The 20,351-nt window shown below is 36.1% G+C and overlaps 1 protein-coding gene and 1 long non-coding RNA gene across 10 annotated transcripts in view; one reads left to right on the plus strand and one right to left on the minus strand.

Annotated features, from left to right (window-relative positions):
* The window catches only part of LOC135197014 (uncharacterized), a 93,083-nt gene extending 77,175 nt beyond the window's left edge, over positions 1–15,908 (plus strand). The window contains exons 2-3 of the long non-coding RNA XR_010310531.1: positions 5,092–5,159; positions 15,476–15,908. This is a non-coding gene — a long non-coding RNA (uncharacterized LOC135197014). The remainder of the gene's footprint in view (positions 1–5,091; positions 5,160–15,475) is intronic.
* LOC135197013 (G-protein-signaling modulator 2-like) overlaps positions 9,753–20,351 on the minus strand; it is a 533,720-nt gene continuing 523,121 nt past the window's right edge. For all 9 annotated transcript variants that reach the window (XM_064223911.1, XM_064223918.1, XM_064223915.1 and 6 more), the window contains one exon: positions 9,753–15,724. In XM_064223911.1, coding sequence (XP_064079981.1) covers positions 15,455–15,724 — 270 coding nt within the window. In that variant the 3' untranslated portion in view covers positions 9,753–15,454. The remainder of the gene's footprint in view (positions 15,725–20,351) is intronic.

The raw sequence follows: 20,351 nt of genomic DNA on the forward strand, positions 1-20,351 counted from the left end.
TGTATTCTTAAACCATGAAAAAAATTTCATAGTACTTTTGGCAGGTGCTGATCTCCTGTTTCTTTGGCCGACAGCCAGTGGGGGACATGTCCCAATGCCTAAGACATGTGGCCAGTGTGTCGCTAGGCCCACTGTTTAACCCCCCAGCCAGAGAGCTGGTACCTATTCTCCTATTCACCATCGAGTTTTCAGACCACTAGGTTGGTGGACCACCAGTTTAATGCAATGGCGCCATTCCCAAACCACCAGCGAGGGCCAGGGATTGAACCCCAGTCCTCCCGACTGGTAGGAGAGAACCATGCTACTGCGCGACCAGAGCAACACTTTTTAAAGAAGGCATATATATCTAAAAAAAGGATGCATGTTTACGTAATATAATGCATTTAAAACTGAATGCATGTCTTTGAACCTCCCTTCAGTATTATCCATCAAGCAGTTGTACAGTTAAGAGAGTTTATGTACCATATCCCTAGGTTATTAAGCTTTACATATGAAGGATCTTGTGATAAATAGTTGTCCTTACATTAACAACATTGTACGTATTGTCGTCATTATTCAGCCCTAGCAAAAAGCTTTGGTTCTCTTTGTGCAATTTCATCTACACTTATTTCACACATTTAGCAGACTGCCTTTTCCATTCTTTATTTGCTGGATCTTTTTAAGATCATCGTTCATGCATACTCCACCAGATGTATCTTGTATATATGTATATATATAGGTGATATTATTGATGTTGCTTTAATAAGTGGCAGATAAATGTGGTGCATTTAAATGAATTATCAATAAAATATTAAAGTTGCATGCTTAAGTTGGTCATTTCATAGTTATTTACATACTCTAGTTGTAAATGATAAAGTTGGTTATAGTGTGAGGTTCTCAGCTGGTGCTCTTGATTTTATTGGTCTTAAAAATAGTCTACTGAATTAATTTATGAAAAGTACTATTATTAACTGATAGTAAATGGTTTAACCAGTCTACTTAGATAACACTACTTTATATGGTGATATCCTTAAACATATTTCTTTGTATTATTCTCAAAAGTATGTACTGTACTAGTTTGGCATCTGAGTATTACTGCTCATGGTATATGCTCAACTTGCTTGACCTTAAACTTCTCAATGTCTTGTATCTTCTCCACGTGTGTTTCACCAACATCTGTACCCCTCTTCTCCCGATGGGTTATGAGCATTTTTTTTTTTCATTATTTATTTTGCATTTATGTAGATTGCACCTTGCCAAGTTATATTAGCTCAAAAGAGGTCTTGTAACTTTCCTCTTCCTTCTTTGTTATTCTCTATACATACTTGGGTCTGAGAAATTGGAAATGTTAATGTAGAATGATGGATGGCTTCAGTTTCAAAATCTGCCCTAATTGATAACCTTATTTAGCATTCCAAAATTTGCCACCACTGACTGGGTTGTGACGTTTCTGTGCATTCAGCGTCTGCCAAAAAAGTATACTGCATATTTTGGGTGATTGCTAGCTAAATTTTAGGTAGACAGATGAACCAAATTCTGTTTTCTTTAGGCGACTTTGTCAGCACTGACTTCATCTGTGCAACACTGTTTTTCATGCCAAATATTCCTCCACAATACTTTCCTGATCTTCTTTGTCCTCCATATTTCCTCAATGGACGAGCGGATACCGTACTCGACTATCAGTCTGATAATCCGAGTTCACTTCCCGCAGCCGGTCAGTGCCGAATCAGAGGAATTCATTTCTGGTGATTAATTTCTCGATATAATGTGGTTTGGCTCCTGTAATAAGCTGTAGGTCCCATTTGGTAAGAAACCAGTTGGTTCCTAGCCACGTAAAAAATCATAACCCTTCAGGCTAGCCCTAGGAGAGCTGTTAATCAGCTCGATGGTCTGATTAAACGAAGATATACTTAACTTTGACTTCCATATCTGTGGCAAAATGGCCATGCTTATCTAGGTCTGTTCTCTTACTGCAGCAGGATTGAATGGATGCTGTTTTTACTCTTCCATGCCAACAACCGTCAAGCGAGAGGCCCTTGGGCTGCATACCTAGACAGGATCTAAGGCAATTCTAGGTTAATGGTAAATACCGTATGTCATTGAAAAAGCAAAAAGAAATTTTTAAATTTTTTTTTTTCAGAATTTAAATGGAAAATTTGAAGAATGGAAGAATTCTCTAATGACAAAAAGTTGAAATAGCTTTGAATATGGGGGATGACTTCTTGAGGTAACATTACAGCACGGTCACATATATCTACTTGCGCACAGTATAAGGTAGACTGATAAACCTACCATTTTAAACATTAGGTCATTCACACTCTTAAGTGATTTATAGAGTAAGGAGGGGCAGTGTATGTAATTGTTTTAAGATATCAAGACTTCATCATTGCGAGGAAGATGATGGTGGTGATGATAGGCAAGACACTTGATTCAAATAAAATAATTATCATTCACATCATTATAAAGAGAGAATACTTGACGATTTGTATACTAGTTAGTTGTTCATATACGAAACAAACCTTCAGTCTTGACATTAGGATTTACTAGCGCCAAGCTGGAAACCGGTAGAACTGAAATTAAACTTGAGAGATCCAGGGACTATTGGCATCTATGTATACCTGGTTTCTCGTAGATTTGTCAAACCATGTGTTATTTCAAAGTAAAATATTATTAAAGGACAAGACTCGTTTCAAGAAAATTGTTATTCATCATATCCCTGCAAGCATGGGATACCAGTTATATATAGTACATATACATTTATTTTCTTCAAAATAATTACTCTAATCATACATTGTGTTTTGCAAAAGTAAAATTTGATTCATGAAGGCTACTATTTACATTTTTTGTAAAGGAAATTTACTGCTGCTGGTTAGTAAAAGGTTTGCAAATTCAATATAAGAATCTTTGTCTCTCATTCCCAAGAATAATACAGTAGGGATTTCTTAAGGCAAAGGGAAATTTCAATAGTAAATAGTTACTGATAATGTCTTCTGCAATGCAAGTTATACCCTTATCAGTTTGCACACAGGTCTTGAATTTTTGTGAAACATGGTTATTGGACTGGTGATGGTGGAAATAATACTGCCTTTGTGGTTCAGTAAGTTGGCTAATTTTGCTTGATTAAACAATGAATTCATCAGATTGTTGCTCTTTAAGTTGTGGGATAAGGGATTTTCTAAATCTGTGCTTCCTAGTTATCCAAAGTTTCATATTTCTCCACAAACATCCTTTTCAGGATTTTCTTTGAAGAAAATTAATCAGCATCATGAACACCTTTTGCTGTGTGCATGTTGTCTACTGTTGAACATATGATTCATATGAGTGTGAGTGAATTGTGTTTATTATTAGATGAACTCTTATCCTTGTATCAAACAGCTGAATAACCACTGGTTCCATGCAACATAAAAACACCATACAAACAAACAAACAGATGCTATAGGTATAGTACTTGCACTACGTAATTCAGTTAAAGGTGGTATGGCTACATTGTAGTTATTTTAGTGTTATATTACATTTTTGATTGTTGTAATAGTTTTTAAGAGATGAAATTTCATATGCATAATTGATTTAAAAATTACCATTATTGACTATGTATACCAGTGTATGTAAATGATTATACTGGATATTCACTTTGCAACCCTTCCATAGAAGCCTAGGTCAGAAGGAAAACTGCTTGAAAAGTCAGTTTCTTGGGCTCGGAGGTTGAGAGAGAAAACTCAGAACCAAATAAGGTCCAACTCAGTGCCCCAAGCAGGAGGTCTGCGGAAGAGAGGTCTTCACCCTTCACATAAACCGAACATGAGCAAGACCTGTAGCACCTTGCCAGTATCAACAGAAGGAACTTCCACTGTTCTGGAAAACATTCAGAAGATCTCGTCCACTGAACAAGAACTCTGAGTGGAGAGAAACCCTTTTGATGTCCTATTGTTAAGACCTCGGTCTGTTAGCTATGAAAAATACAAATTTATTAAATATTTGTCCTTAATGTATTATATGCCATCACAATTGTTTCCAAGACAAATACATATTCCTTACAGTCATTGGAGTCTCATTTTATTGGATAATCTTAGTTATTATTTTTGAAATTGTATGGGACCTATGTACGTATTATTTTTAGATTTAGCGAATAAGCCAGTATTATATCATTTATTATATATTCACAGTGTATGGAGATTTGTAGGAAGGCCCAAGAAATATGAGCATGGAGGAAACTCATTTTCATCTAACCCATGTAGGGAAAATGCTGACCAAAATGTTTGATTGTGATGACTGGGCTTGGGTCTTGAATGTTATACAATGGACCTCCCGTATTCGTGTTCTTGGTATTTCACGGACACACGTATTTGCGGATTTCTCTAAGGACCATATTTACCCATTATTTACAGGAATTTCGCATATTCACGGTATTTTGGGTAAAGGCCCACAAAATCATGACTCTTGGACACAAGAACCATATGGGCATTTAGTCAGAATAAGAGCTTGACAGAGGAGAGTATGATGAGTTTTATTTTCTTTAAGTATGACTAGTTCAAAGATGATGAAGGATGATTACTTGAACCTGATGTGTTTGAAGTGAAAAGCACTTAGTCACACTTAAGGCTTATTTTTGTTTGTTAGCAAGTTCATTTCATTTGTCCCTAAAATCTGCCCATTTATTAGTGTCCAAGGGCCAGTTGCATTGCTTTTTGCCTTTTAACTTTTGAGTTATCCTCTGCCTTCAGTTTTTTCAACTTTACTTGTACCATTTTTCACCATTCATTGCAGGTTGCTGGTCTCATTAAGCTTTTTTTAATGTAATAATAATAATTGACGTTGGGTTTCAGTAACAATGGTTCATTGACAGCCATTGTAGGCATCATTGGATGTGAAAGGCAAGTCATTTTTGGGGTAGGGGAGGTCAGCTTGTTAAAGTTGCCAGCCTTGAAGTCTAAAATTTTTATACCAATGTGCTCTTTGTGCCACCTTTTCTTTAAAATTCCCTTCTATAATTTTGTTATGTTTGCTCAGGCAATTTTTTGACAACACTGGGAAATGTTTTCAAATGTATCTTGTTATTATGTGTTGTACAGTATATACTTCATTGGTATTTACCGAAGCTATATTTGCTTCCAGGCATGGCTGTGACTTCATTACATTGCAGCGTGGCAAGAACCAAATTTTTACCCAACACATTTTAACAAGTAAGTATTTCTGTTTGTTTTTGTACCTTTGGGTAAGACTTCATTTACTACTCAATGTATTTGCTTAACTCTTATTAAGTAGTTTAACCAGAAGTATATAGGGTTTGTTATACTGTCATATGCCTGTGTCCATATATGAATCAAGTGAATGTGCTAGTGGGTTGTCATCTGAGACGTAGAAAACTGTGTGGAAACCTATATGAGGAGGATTGGGGTTTTCAGTTGTTTTTCCCCCAAATAAATTTATAATTTTATTTTGTCCCTGTACCCATTCTTTTTCCATCTCCATCATCTGTCGTGCGCTTAGTCATAAAAAAAATACTTCAGTTATACCACCGAGTAAAAAATCTCAGCTATCATAGAGCTGACCTCTGTCACCCAGTACAGTAATACCACAGACTTACAGAAAGTTAGGTTCCAGAACCCAATGGGCAAGGCGAGGATTTGTGTCAGTGTGGTATAGTCACGAAAAATGCTTTTGTTCATACGCGAACAAACCCTCGGTCTTAACAATAGGATAAATTATCCTATTGTTAAGACCTCAGGTTTGTAGCTATGAAAAATACAAATTGTCTTAGAAAATTTGTCATATTTTTAATTTCTAGTGTTTAAACACTAAATATGACCCTGATCATGCTCACAAAGTAAACCAACTTTTAAATGAAATTTAAGTTACTGTAATTTAATTTAAAAGTTAGCTTAATACATTACCCTTAAATAAGAAATAAATGGTTGACATGAAAATAGAGTACAGTATCGTAATGGGTACTGTATTTGCCGCACAAGCACATTTACAGTTAGTATGTACACTAATGTTACCTCTAAAGTTAGAACGTACATATACTAATGTTACCTCTAATTCTTTGGATGCCATTTTCTTTTTAGTCACAGAGTAAAAGAAGTTTTCTTTGTGTCACTAATTAAACTTCATAAGTCACAGTCAACAAAGGTACAATTCAGTAAATAAAGAAAACGTACATAATGTTTGTAGAGGGTACAGGTAAAAGTTAATAAATTTAAAATTATGTACTGAACAAGTAAAGACGTAGTACAGAGAAATATAGTAAGTTGTAAAAATATATATGTGTGCTAACTAAGAGAGAGAGAGAGAGAGAGAGAGTAAATATGAACATAAGAAATATTGGACTGTAATGCAAATTTTCCATACTGATTTTATGTATGCTTAAAAGCATGAAAACTTATACAATACCTCTAAAATAAAATAAAAATTTCAGAGGGAGTATCACATATTAAGAAATTTGCAGTAACTTGCAAATGGGTATTGCATCTTGTAATAAAAGTACACCAACTGTACGTGCTAATTACATGTAATACAGATTGCACCAGCTCTTTTTTTCTGAGGTTAACAAAGTAATTTTTACATAACGACACTAATATACAACACTTAGTTATGTCTGATATGTTTTAGTACATTAACGAATTCATTTGATCAAACCAGAGCAAGCAACTGAACAACCTCATCTCGAGGTTATGTGATGTCCTAGTGACAAAGACTTTGCAAAGGGGCATAGTGCAGTAAGTGTACTGCCTTTGTATCATATTTATGTAGTAAAAAAATATAAATACAAACATTCCATACCGATTTTACATTAAAAGCCTGAAAACTTAGATGTACGTATTTCAAAAATTAAACTGACACTTTCTGCAGGGGTATCATCTTTGAAAATTGCTTTGTGAATGTACTATATCACATCTGGTAAAAGTACACTAATTGTACTTGTTGTAATTATCTTTGTGTCATATAAATGCATTTACAAAAATAAAATACTACCGATTTTACAAATAAAAACATGAAAACTTATAAATTACTTAAAAAATTAAAACACTTTTGCAGTTTCTCAAGGATTTTGCAATGTCATGTGTCTGTGAAAAACTCATGTATGCCAGTTAGTTAGGTTCCAATGAAAAGTTCATGTCTGTGAATTCACGCAACTTAAAGCATGTAAGACTGAGGTAGTATTTACAAGCACTCAAGGTTAGCATGGCTATCATAAAATGGAATAACTGGAATCTTTATGGCATATTCATCATTCTTATTAATTAAAGCTTCAAGTCTGTACCATCAGGTCAAGTCTGGTAGTAGTGGTCGTCCATTTACAGGATGTAGGGAGACCATTGTGATCTTGGTTTCTTTGAGTTTAAAAAAATAGCGCCATCTACAACCTGGCAAAGAACTTCATATCCCTGTAGCCAAGTTAAAGTGTCTAGTGGTCCCTGTTGTTTAACACTGTTGGTTGATCACGATATGTATATATGAGTAAATGCTCAACTTTTGATCATTACCAAAATTAAATATAGGAAAAAGTGTGGGATGCAGTCTGACCTAATGATCATCCTTGGCTGGAGTAAGTACAAGATACCACCATTGTAGTCATGAATGTCATAAAAGTAAACTTAAAAGGAGAACTGCTGCCTTGCACAGATACATTTTTATTAGTCAGAGGCTAGGCCCACCATTGATAACTGTGGATGACAACTTTAAGGGCATGTGGTTGTAAAAAAAACTTAGCCTTGTCTTTATATCATGCCAGATGCATTAAGGAAGCCTGATAGAAACAGTAGTTGGAAAAGATGCATCAAGGCAACTGACCCCTTAGCCAAGGGATAGCAGTGGTGATGAAGCTGTCATCTTTGATCCATTGAACAAGGGAGAATCTATTCGATTTCTTGATATTTAAAGGTTTATTAATGGGACACAGTGCTGAATGTATATTTTAATTTTAAATATACGATACTTTATTTTGACACTGTTAACAAGTTTTTAGGTGACTTGGACTACATTTAGTTCCACATTTATTAATTCTTGATAAACTCCTTAAACTGGCTTGGATTTACTTAGGTAGCTTAACCTAACTCGCGTAAGTAAAATTCTTGATTCCTGTAGGGATGGGTTTCAAGCATAGATTGATGTAAAATACTATATTTTAAATGTACATAAATGATAAGCTAGTAACTGGAATAATCATGTTGTTAATATACGTATGTGAAAATTAGAGAATGTACCAAAACTCCAGAACTGTAGATGCACTCTTAAAAAAAATTGGTTATTGTTAAGGAAAGTTGACAAGGCACTGGAATAATTTTTTTATTGTAATTAATGCATGACTATTGTCATCATGTACGAGTATGTTATGTGGTCAGCTTTTCCCTTTATGGGGTCAGTTTTATATAGACTGAGTTCTCTCCACTTTTATGTCCTGTCCTCTTTCTGCCTGAACTTTGTTTAGATGCAGGTCTCTTATCAATCCCCTTTCTCCATGAAAAAATAAATTTTATGAAACTAGCTTCATGTTGGTCTTCTCTTTTAAAGGCTCTTTTAAAGGCTATTATGAATGTAGATCAGGATTTGGTAGGAGTGTCTGTTATAAAGACTATGCAGACCACTGTGTTTTATTTATCTCTTGCAGTTCCTGTTAATGCAAAAGCTTAAAAAGTAAATTTTAAAGCTGCACTTGAATAGCTAAAATAATCAAGAATTGATGCAAAGTTTCTTGAGGGGATTTATTTCCAGTAATTATCACTGGAGTGAAATTATGGCAGTTGCAAAAAGTATGTTAATACTACTGCAGTGTCTAAAGCTGTAAATTGGGATATAAAGTGTTACCCAGCCCGAGAAGAGCCATTGTTAGGCTCAGAGGTCTGGCTAAACTAATCCTTTATAATAATAATAAGGAAGTGTTAACATAATTAACTCTGTTAAACAGGTGGCTTTAATATGCCCACGTGATGGTGAAATTGGAATTCATGACCATCAAAATGCTTGGTATCCCATACCTAAACACTGACACAGGTCAGTAATGAGTTCAAGAGGCCGGTTTTTGAAATTTTGAAGGTACAGTACTCGACAAGATATTAGGCCATTTAGTGTCAAGCGGCCTAATATCTTATCGAATTTTGAAGGAACAGAAAAGTTGGCAAGAAATTTTGTCAGTGCATTAGGCTGCCTACAGCACATAGAGAAAGGGGTGGAGCTTGGATGCTGACAAGGAGAGAGCGCTCAGTCACTTGCTTGGAAGTTTAATTAGCGGCTGGGAGCGCTGACGAAAAAATATACACGGCTGCTTATTAAACCTCCAAGCAAGTGACTGAGTGCTCTCTTCTTGTCAGTGTCCAAGCTCCACCCCTTTCTCTACTTGCTGTAGGAAGCCTAATGCACTGATGAAATTTCTATCCAACTTTTCTGTTCCTGCAAAATTCGACAAGATATTAGGCTGCTTGATGCTAAGTGGCCTAATATCTTGTCGAATACTGTGTAATGTTCAATTTTAAGTAAGTTCACATGTACTAAACAATCTCCTTTGTGCATCACCAGTAACATGTCAACACCACTTCTGTAAACTATACAGCATCATTCTTGTATGATAAGAAACACTCATATTTACTGGAAACCTCATATTGAAATTTTGAGTATCTATTTCCAGACTGTCAGCATCAGTAGACAGCCAGTCTAATTATGTGTCTGGTCTATATATTAAAGTACACAAAACTGAAGGCAGTTAGGTAATTTAAGAGAAAAAACTGCAAATATAAAGTAAAATAATACAACACATCAGTGAAATTGAAACTCAAATATTGAAATAAACTTTTCTTGTGACTGAATAGTATAATATTTTCCACATTACAAAATGCATGTGCCAACATATCAATAAACAAAGCAACTAAGGGATAAATATAATCATGCAAGTCAGAATAATTCTGATCCCAATGTTTCCTGAGCTTAATATTGTTGAAAGGGAAGATCAGTGAAGTGAATCATTCCCCAAGAAAGAAACCACATTACACAGATTTCATACTTTAATTTTTTCCTTTTAAATAAAAGATTTTACAATACACACGTAATACTGACTTGCCCATTACAAAGAAAAAAAATTTGGCAATAAATACAGTAACTGAGCAAAATGAAAATTGCAAACAAATAAAAACAGAATCACGAAAAATTTTGTGTATAGACTGCAATTGCAGTAGTTAAAGGAAATTAATATTTTTTGTCAAGGTCATTAAGAAGGTTTTCGCAAACTTATGAGGTAAAACTAAAAATCCAGACTTGGTCCTATCAAACAAGATGTAAATTTTTGTACCACTTCTGTTATATAAAATTATTTGTACCAATTCAAGCAAAACTTGAAAAATATGTTTTAGGAAAATCACAAAAATTGTTTGAAATAAGAAATAAAAAAAAAACTAAAAAATTTTGCACAAGTTTCTGATGGAATGAGTTGTAAGAAAAGGTAATGTGATAACCTAAGTAACATATTTGTATTTAGAAAGTAATGTCCTCTTGATATAAATCAAAAGAAATTCTATGCTTTGCCTAAGAATCCACCTCTTTTAGAGAAGTTTGGAACCTGGCATGACTAACCAAAGGACTCACAGGTGCTTTCCAGCATCTTGGAGGCCTGAAAATTTGAAGTCAGTGACACGAACTGTTCACAATATCCTCATTGTTTACTTGTAGGTATGTAATTTACCTCTACTTGGTCCCTGTAAAATCTCAAGTGTCAGTACACTTGCTCTCAAAATTTGTTTTCCTGGGGCATTAGTAAAACCTGGTCATAATAAAATTAATAATTCCAATGCACCTACTGGGGAATGATGAAGTTTATTTTTTGGGGGAAGGTGTAAAACATTGTCAAAAATATTCGACTGGTTTCTGTATGCAAGTTTTTACCAAGACAAATCAAAATGGTGTATTAACCAAACATCAGAAATCCTCAACTACAGCTGAAATTTGTTTTAAAGTTATTATGTTTTGAGGGGTAGTGCATTCAACATTATCTTTTAGATGTTTTGAAGCTTGTGAGGATTTTTAGCCAAAGCTCAACACAAATGTAATGTTGGTCATTATTGTATAACTCCTATAAAGTAATCATAGTGTTCCTATAATTTTATTTTATTCTTTTGAGCATATAACTCAAATTTTTTCAGAAGTCTTTCTAAGAAAGCAGATGTTTGAATTACAATAGCCTTTAAATTCACAAAGAAGAGCAATCTACATTTACTTTAAAACAATGTTTTAATGTTAAAGATAAAATTATTGACCACTGTAAAATGTGCAGGTCTGTCAGTTTGCAGAATGGCCTTTGATGCCCTTTATCACTAGATGATACAGCATTTTACCCCATTTTTTTTATTTTCAATAAATCCTTTTATTAAAATATACCCCACTCCAATGTATGTAATTTTGTCTGGCTGCAATTTCCTGGATGTAAAGTGTATCAAAACCCTAGCAGATATTTTAAGTGTTATAGTGACAAATTTTTTGCATTTAGAAGTGGATTGTCATATGACAAAACCCACAATGCATAAATATAAGATTTATTATGAAAATGTCTCAAAATATTTCATAAAAATTTGACTTCTTTTATCTCATCTCATTGTGGCTAAAGATCCATAGCTTTTCAACTTTTTTACTCTTTGATCATCAGTTCCAAGTCTACTTGCTTAATATCATCTGCAATATTGAGCTGATCCAGGGGTACCATTTGAGCCAGTTCTGTCAAGTTATTCACAAAATTGTAAATTATTCAAGCATTTTTCTTAGGTATACAAACCATAGCCTTTCAGATATGGAGTATCTTCCAGTTCAAGCACTGGACTGACTAAACAGAGTGGTACCCATGTGGAGATGAGATGTCCATTCTCATCCATTGATGCTGCCCATGTTCAGAATGAAAAACTGAAGGGCAATAACAAAGCAGGGTGGACAAGGAGGGTTACCTCCAATATTAAAGGCTGCAGTTTGTATTGCTAACACAAATTACGTACTTAAAAAATTTGGAATTTGTTTTTAAGACTAGACAAGCACTACGCCTTTGATACATGGATGTTAACTACTTGGGCGGAAGTAGAACTCTTGCAGATAAAGGGGCACGTATAGATACCTCAGCTTTACCTCTCTGCTGATACCACCACAGAGGATGTGGTGGTGTTGCCTCATTGGCACAACCTCCAAAGAGTTGTCAGTATGTCCCGACATCGAGGCTCCACATTTAATGGACCCCAAGTCCTGTCAGGTTATCCTGAAGATCCAGGTACCCCGTCCAAAGAGACAGGAACCATTGTACGGATTATGCAATCAGTGGGTTGGTATACATATTGGCTCTATTTTGCCATCTCCCTCCTGTTATAGATTAGTAGAAGAGGGCTCTTAATGCTACTTACCAGTATTAATTAGGGCCCAGCTTGTACTCTAGCATGAATACTTGTGGGCTCGGTTGTGAGAGGGAAAATGGGTCAGTAAATGCACCCTATCTTCCCTTAGGAACCCCCCCCCAAAAAAAAAAAAAAAAAAAAAAAGCTTAATCCTTCAAATGAGCTGTGGGGCAACTGAACAGTACCTGGTAGTTACAGTGCTTGTGCCACTACCACAGGTCGTAATGGAAACTTTTCAAAGGACTTGTGAGTGACATCCCTCAAGTAGAGGTGAAGAAGGCTGACAGCGCCAGACTGCCACCCTCATTATCTGTAGGACTGTGAGTGACATCCCTCAATTAGAGGTGAAGGAAGGCTGACAGCGCCAGACTGCCACCCTCAGTATCTGTTGGACCGAGTAGTTATTTTGGAAGGCAATACAAGGCCTGGTACCTCTATGTAGTGAACCTATAGATGGGTTGGAAGGTTCTCCGCACAACCAGAGAACTTGTAAGCTCTGGAGACTGCAGATCTTAAGACAGTTGGCCATAAACTCTTTCCCTGGATTTAATCTGAAGGTCTGTGGACAGAGGTTAAGACTGTTGCTGAGAGGAGAGATCAAAATTGTTCGTACTGGCCAGATGGTGTTCTTGGAGGTATCCAAGAACACCATCTCAGCACTACCACTACCAGGGAACTTAGACTAAAGGAGGTAATATCCAGAGATTGCAAGTTCCTTGATAATGCAGAGATGGTGTTCTTGGATGATACCTCCTCCTTGCAACATTCTTTACTCACAAAAAGTCATTTGCACTCTGGTCTGAGGTTCTTTGTCCTTTCCAAGTAACATTTTAGGGCGCAGACTGGGCACAACAGCATCTCTTCTGGCTGGTATGAGCAATCTTGATCACTCCTTTCAGCATCACAATCTTGATCTCTGTCTATAGACCTTCAGAGTTGGTTAAGCTGGCAAGGTATGTCAGGAATGGGATTGGGTTTGGGGAGATGGAGATGGCCAACTGTCCTAGAAAGGGAGTCTGTATTCGTCCTTTAGGACTGCTACTACCCACTGTTCCATTCCCATTTTACGCCACACCATCCAGTGATTTGAAATGCAGCACACAACACCCCCTTTAGTAGCGGCAGAGAGGGTTGAGAAGGCTAGTCTCATCAGGAACCCTGTCGTTCTAGGCTGACTTGGGAAGTATGGGCAAAAGGGCCGAGAGGTGTCCGCTCTCTTTGTAGGGGTAGATAGAATGGGGTTTTGTCTACTTCATCTGCAGTTTTCAATGTGTGGACAGCATGGTAGGATTGGTTGTAGCAAAATTTTGAAAGCTGATAGCCCAGTTCCTTGCCTGGACTTCATATTGAGTTTATACAAAATCAAGTAAAATTCCCTAAAGTCAAGCACTTCAGGTTTTATAACTAATGTAGGTGAAAAAGAAAAAGAATTGAGCACTGTGTATCAGGACAGTGAGTTCCAGAAGTTACATCAAACTTAGAATCTGAAGGAAAGAGGCCTTCTTTGAATGGTTGAATTCTCGAAACCCATCAAAGAAAAAGGATTTTTGCTGTGAATGGAATACTACAATCCAACAATCCAAAATTTATTAATAAAAATTTGGATTTAAGGCCAAGCACTGAGCACCTTCAGCCATTTAGTGCTTAAGGTGAAAAGAGGGTACTGGATTGGTTAGTTGGCCAGCAAGATTGAAGAAAGGAAGTGGGAATGGAAGTAAGTCTAACTAGTGGGTATGGTTAGGGGTCAAAGGGACAATGCAATTGTCTTTTAGTAATGCAAAAAAGTGCACCACATGAGGCACACTAACAGCACTACCCCCTATGAGGAATCCCCAATTGAAGATGAAAATATTTCTGTAGCTTCAGCTGCAGAAGTAATGGAGAAGATGATATTGACATGTATGTGAAGCACCTGAAATGTGAATGAAAAGCACCATGTTCTAATAAGGAGCCTTTGCCACCTCCACCTCACCAGATCATCTTATATCATAACTCGCTGTGGCATAACAAACTGCAAAAGAAAGAGACCGGAGTAAAATAGTTATTGACACTATCTGCAGGAGAACTGATATGCTCCTCTACATATTTCATTTTGTGTATGGACTGTAGTGACATTTTCAAGACCACTGATAAACAGGAACTTCTAATGAAAACTATTTTTTTTAATAACTTGACAGTAATGGCTCAAATGGTGTCCTTGGATGAGCTCAATGTTCTTTAACTCAACAATTCTATGGGAAATTTTTGAGCCATTATCATACATTTAATTTTTGTGCCATTATCATAAATTTAATTTTTGTGAAGTGTGGGTTTTACTCAATCTTGTATACTCTGGAAATATGTATTTTATAGTGTCACATGACATGTCAACTTTAGAACCAGGATAATACAATCCCTAAAATACTAAATCTTATCACATTCTCCCAGTTGAACACAAAGTTGTAAACTGTAACATTATCAGATCGTTCTTCCTAGTAGTAAAAGTAGTAGTAATAGTAGTAGTCCAAGAAATTGTTCAGTTGTCTCAAGTATAAAATCATTTTACCGAAGAGTTTAATAAGATTTTGGACAATTCACTGATAAAATAAAATATATATTTATATATTTATATATATATCTTTCATGACGATAGCCACAGTTGTGTGGTTTGTAGATAACTTAATACAAACTTCAGAATAATAAAATATAGAGTAACTCTGCCCTTTAACCCTTTCACTGCGACGTTTTTAGGAAATAATGTAATTTTGCTGATGTACATATTTGAACTCAAATTGTGATATGGGTTTGAATCTAAAAGTAAAAGTTACCTCAAAATTTGCTGAAAACAAAAATTCATTAACTCTGTTTTTTACATAATTATTTTTTTATATTACTTTGGACTAGTTTATATTGTTAAAACCACTTCATATGAGGTGTTTTCCTTAATATTTGTGAGGAAGCATCAGCAAAACAAAATAGAATATCCACTCTCTCGTGCAATTAATACTTAAATATTCAACCCTGCCGATTTCTTTCCTGGCGCAGTGAAAGGGTCAAAAACATAATAAAGTATTTACCTTTAATATGATATTCTTTCTAAATTCTTACACATATCTGCATATAAAATATGGTAATTATATCCCCTATTTTCTCCCTTTTACCAGTCTACTGACGAGACCATCTTTTGCTCCTACACTTTGTGAGTTACTGGGCGGTTCTTCTTCATCTGTAGTGGTTGGATGTAAACTGTTTTGACTTGCTTCCAAAGGCATGGTTGACCGTTGATCTTCAAGCCGACCTGACTGGAATCTCATGATAAGGGAGAAAAAGTCATCATCTGGTACAGTTGGGGCAGAGTGAGTTATGGCACCTTCATTTGGAAGGAAACTTCGCTGATCTTCTATGCGCGATCCCTGAAAAATGACAATGCAAGTTGAATTTTGCATAACCTTATTCTGATATCTCATGAAATGTCATGTAACGGACAGCTATTTCTGTTGTCTCTAAAATATGCTCTATTTTTAGCAATCAGTTTACACAAAATTGTACCTTGAACTCGAGATTTTGTAACTGCAGTAAAGAGAGTACAGCAGGTAAGGTAGTTTCTTAGCTGAACATAGCAGAATAAAAATCTTTATACATACTTCATTACAATGCAAAATTAATTCCCGAAAATGTGCACAGATTATAAAAGTCCATACAATTTAAAAAGTGCAGGTACCTGTATATAACAAAACCCAGCTTATGCTTTGGCCTAGATGCTGATCCAGAAAAGAGCTTAGTCCTGTCACTATTCCTCCCACAAGCTTTCACTAAGCAAGTCTTGAGAAATATCTAAGTGCCTGTGGTTGACATCCCTCTGGTAGAATGAAGGAAGGGGTGCCTACAACCTTGACACTTGCCTTCATTGCCAAGAATAGTTAAGTATACCTTAGTTTTACCAGACCACTAAGCTGATTAACAGCTTTCCTAGGGCTGGCTCGAAGGATTAGATATCTTTACGTGGCTAAAAACCAATTGGTTACCTAGCAATAGGACCTACAGTTTATTGTGGGATCCGAACCACATTATATCAAGAAATGAATTTCTATCACCAGAAATTTCATTTCAAAGGGCCATGATCAGTCTTATGCCCTGCCTTTGTGTACCTTTGAATGAGTATGGTGGGTGACATCCCCTCAGAAGTCATAACTTGTCAGGTACCTACGAAGTCTGATCAAGGGTGTTCCTAGACACTACCTCCAGTGCTAGCCAAAGTTGAAGAAAAGGAGCCAGTACTCCAAATTAAGACATGGGTCCTTCATGAAAAATCTTACAGCTCACAACAGGTGAAAGACAAACTATCCCATCCAGAACAACCAACTGAAATCCTGGTGGGAGAGGTTGAAAGAAACTCTCGAAACTCCCATCAGAAAATAAGTCTCGGGGCAATGCTTCAGTCTCAGGACAGGAGAAGGAAAGAGAGAGAGATCCCACCCCTCCCAGAGTGAACAGGATGCTAGACAAAAGTCTCTACTCTACAAAGAGAATGTGCTGATCTAACAAACCATCCTGAGAAAACTCTCCGATAAGGCTTTAACCAAGTGCTAGTAAGGTGCTTGGGCTAGGATGCAAAGGACCAGTTTACTTCCCATTTGACAGTCATAAAACCAGTCAAGTATGGGTAATCCCACCAAGTGGGGAAATCCATGATCTTGGACTGAAGACTCTGAAGACTTACTGACAGCTGAGGGCAAGTAATACAGCAAAGATGAATGAGGAGTCTGAGACCTGCTAAACCGCCACCTAACTGGAGAAGACTTCTATTCACAAGATTTGGCTGCACACACTGACTGGAGGGGGACATCTGTTCACAAGTCATCAGCACTGGATGCCACTTAACTAGGTGCCATTAAGAGTAGCCAGTGCCAATTGAAAACGTGGTGATCTACACTGAACATCCCCATATTAATGGAATATAATTTCATTACTTCTTCTATGGAATGGGACAAGGGACAAAACCGAGACTTTCTGTTCAGTGAAAAAAATCAACCTTTTGAAAAACCTATAACTGGAACTTCTGTATAGTGGTGCTGTAAAAAGGGCACATCAAGTAACCTACCAACAGTCCTCCAATATCTGCTGGAAAGCCTACCTTGTTGCCAGAACACTGATCTGGAGATGAGTCAAGTCCTACAGTCAAAAGAATCCTCAGCAAATAATTCTAAAGAATGCTCTATCAATCCTTCCATGCATCCAAAAACCAATAAATTTTGGGGGAAAGAAGAATTCTTATAACTCCTCTTAACTGATTCCTGTTGTCCTGTTACCCTAATGTGGTTGAGGTTAGAAAAAGGTGGTGCCACTATTGATTCACAGGAATGCCACTATTGTTTCACTCCTGTGAAACAATAGTAGGCCTAGGACAATCCACCAAGGCTGTTCCTGCCAGTACAGGAATCAGAGCTAATACCCTCCGGACTTTGCCATGCTTATGAGCAAATCCAGGAACTTCATTGTTCATTGGCTGCGAGATTCCACTTCCATCTTTTTGTCCTGCCTCCAATAAGTGAGGGATATTTTTTATTGGACTCAGATGTGCACATTAACCCTTAATGAACGGCTACCTGTCAGTAAAAAAACAAAGAGGGGAAGTAACCTCAGATAGTGCCAGTAAAAAACGAAGAGAAGTAGTAACCCCAGATGGGTCCTTGATACCTTAAGTCCTTCTGGAGGGAGATTCCCCTTCCAAACAATAACCTCTCCTCCTCCCCCTACCCCTCCCCTCCTCTCTGTCTTCCATACACTAACAAGTGTCTTCCACAAACATAAGAGTGATGTTAAATGTTCATTTATTCATTTCATTATCATTTACAAAAAGTGTTTACATATTCCCTATAAAATGTATTTTTGTAAATATTTTTTTGGTATCTGGAACGTATCGATTGTATTTACGTTATTACTTATGGGAATTATTGTTTTGGATTTCGTTCATTTCGGACTTCGTGGGACATTCTGGAACAGATTATGTTAAAAAACTGAGGTTCCATTGTATGGTATATATCCTTGGGGCCTTGATCCCTGGTCCAGGTGTGTCAGATTATCCAAAAGTCAACATTATGGCGATCTGGATAATTGAGGGATTACTGTATATAAATGCCTTCAGTTTAATATGGAGAAAACCCCGACTGGTGTTCAAAGGATTTTAGATAAGCAGTTAGCTTATATTAAACAATCTGCCTCCCAGTAAATTCAAAATAGTTTTGGTCAAGGTGCTAACACTGGTGACTGGAGTTTTCTTGAAAACCACAAGAACATTCTTTCATCAGAATTTACAATAAATAGAGCTCTTTGCTGTCTTAACAAATTTTTTGACGAGTAAATCATTGGCTTGATACCTCTTTCTAGATGTCAGCACAGTCTATTTAACATCAACAAGAGGCTATATCTCTTTAACATAGAGATTATCCATTTTTTTTACACAAAGTGGTCTTCAATAATCACTCTACTCCAGTGGTGGTCAATTTTATCTATATATTCCCTTGTTTAGGCAGATGTTAGTTTCAGCAAAGTTTTAAGTCATCATTAAAATTTCCTCCACCAGACGAAAATATAAATCTCATGTTTTATTTATGATTATTTTTATGATTACTTTTATTTATACTGATCAAACCTATCTTTGCCATGTCTTCCACAATTTATTTAGTTTCTATATAATGCAGACTTGGGCCAAGGCAAATTTTGTGCCAAACTATTTTTTTTATTAATTTCCTTAAGGACCAATTTTAGTAATGAATATTTTCTGAATTTATGATGCAGCTTTTAGATCATTATATTTTTTTTAAACTATTGTGTTGCAGATTAGTCTGGAAGATTTTGTAACTATGTACTTCCTTATCATATTAGTTGATAGTTATCAGGGGGGTTTGAATGCCTCTACCCAAGAAAAGCAGGGTATTGATATTTCAAGAGTAAATTACTGAAGCAATTGTATATCTGAAAAGTGATAATTATATATATATAGTACACAGTATTTTCTTTTATGTACCATATATGCTTGTGTAACGTGATCTCGTGTGTTATGCGACCCCCAAATTTTCACCCTAAAACAACGATTTGATCATGTATCTCATGTAACATGCAAGTTCAATTTTTGAGACCAAATTACAATTGGCTAACCTCTTTTCCTCCTGTTTATCTATCCCATTTTCTAGTTAGGCTAACCCATTTTTCCTCCATCTCTATCTATCCCATCTTCTAGTTAAGTTAAAAAGAGTAAAAGAGAAAGCTAAAAGTACTGTCAGTAATATTATACTTGTTGTGTAAATGCATATACCCAGTAACAGCTGATTTGCTATGAACCAGATCCGATAACTACAGCAGCTTGCTTGCATTTCAACCATCGTACGATAGTAAAAAATTAACGTAGTTATTTTACAAATGACATTAAAAAGAATAGGATTGACATTTTTACATGACTATATCCTTATTCTCAATGGAGAAAAGATCAGCAAGGGCATATACTGCCAAATTTAAGCTGCTAGTTGTAGCTGAAGCCGAGGAAAAAATGTTCATCTGCAAACGACTAGTATTATCGTGCATCGGCAACATGGATACTTCGGTATAGCACCATCAAACTCAACCGTAAACAAAATTTGAGAGAAATGTGTTTTAATCAACACTATTTGGCATGAAAGAACACATTTTACAGTGTTCACTTCAATAAAAGATAAACATGCAAAGCTCAGTATTCTGATGAAATAAAGTGAAAATAACGAATGCAATCTGTTGATTTTTTACACAATAAACGCCCTAAGTGCCATATGCAAAGCTCATAGTATTCTGATGAAATAAAGTAGCGGCGTGCTTTTTTGGCCACTCGGCAGCAGCATCGTTACCGTAAGCACGTGGAATTCATTCGTTCTATACAATTTAGTTTATTAACGTAAATTCGTTAGTGATTTCATTGTAGTAATACTTTATCGTGTTGTGTGAGAACTTTACTATATACGTATACTACATAACTTAATTACGTACAGTATATACGTAGTCATGGTCCCA

This window comes from Macrobrachium nipponense, chromosome 18 (assembly GCF_015104395.2).
Source record: "Macrobrachium nipponense isolate FS-2020 chromosome 18, ASM1510439v2, whole genome shotgun sequence".
NCBI classification, from domain to species: Eukaryota; Metazoa; Arthropoda; class Malacostraca; order Decapoda; family Palaemonidae; genus Macrobrachium; species Macrobrachium nipponense.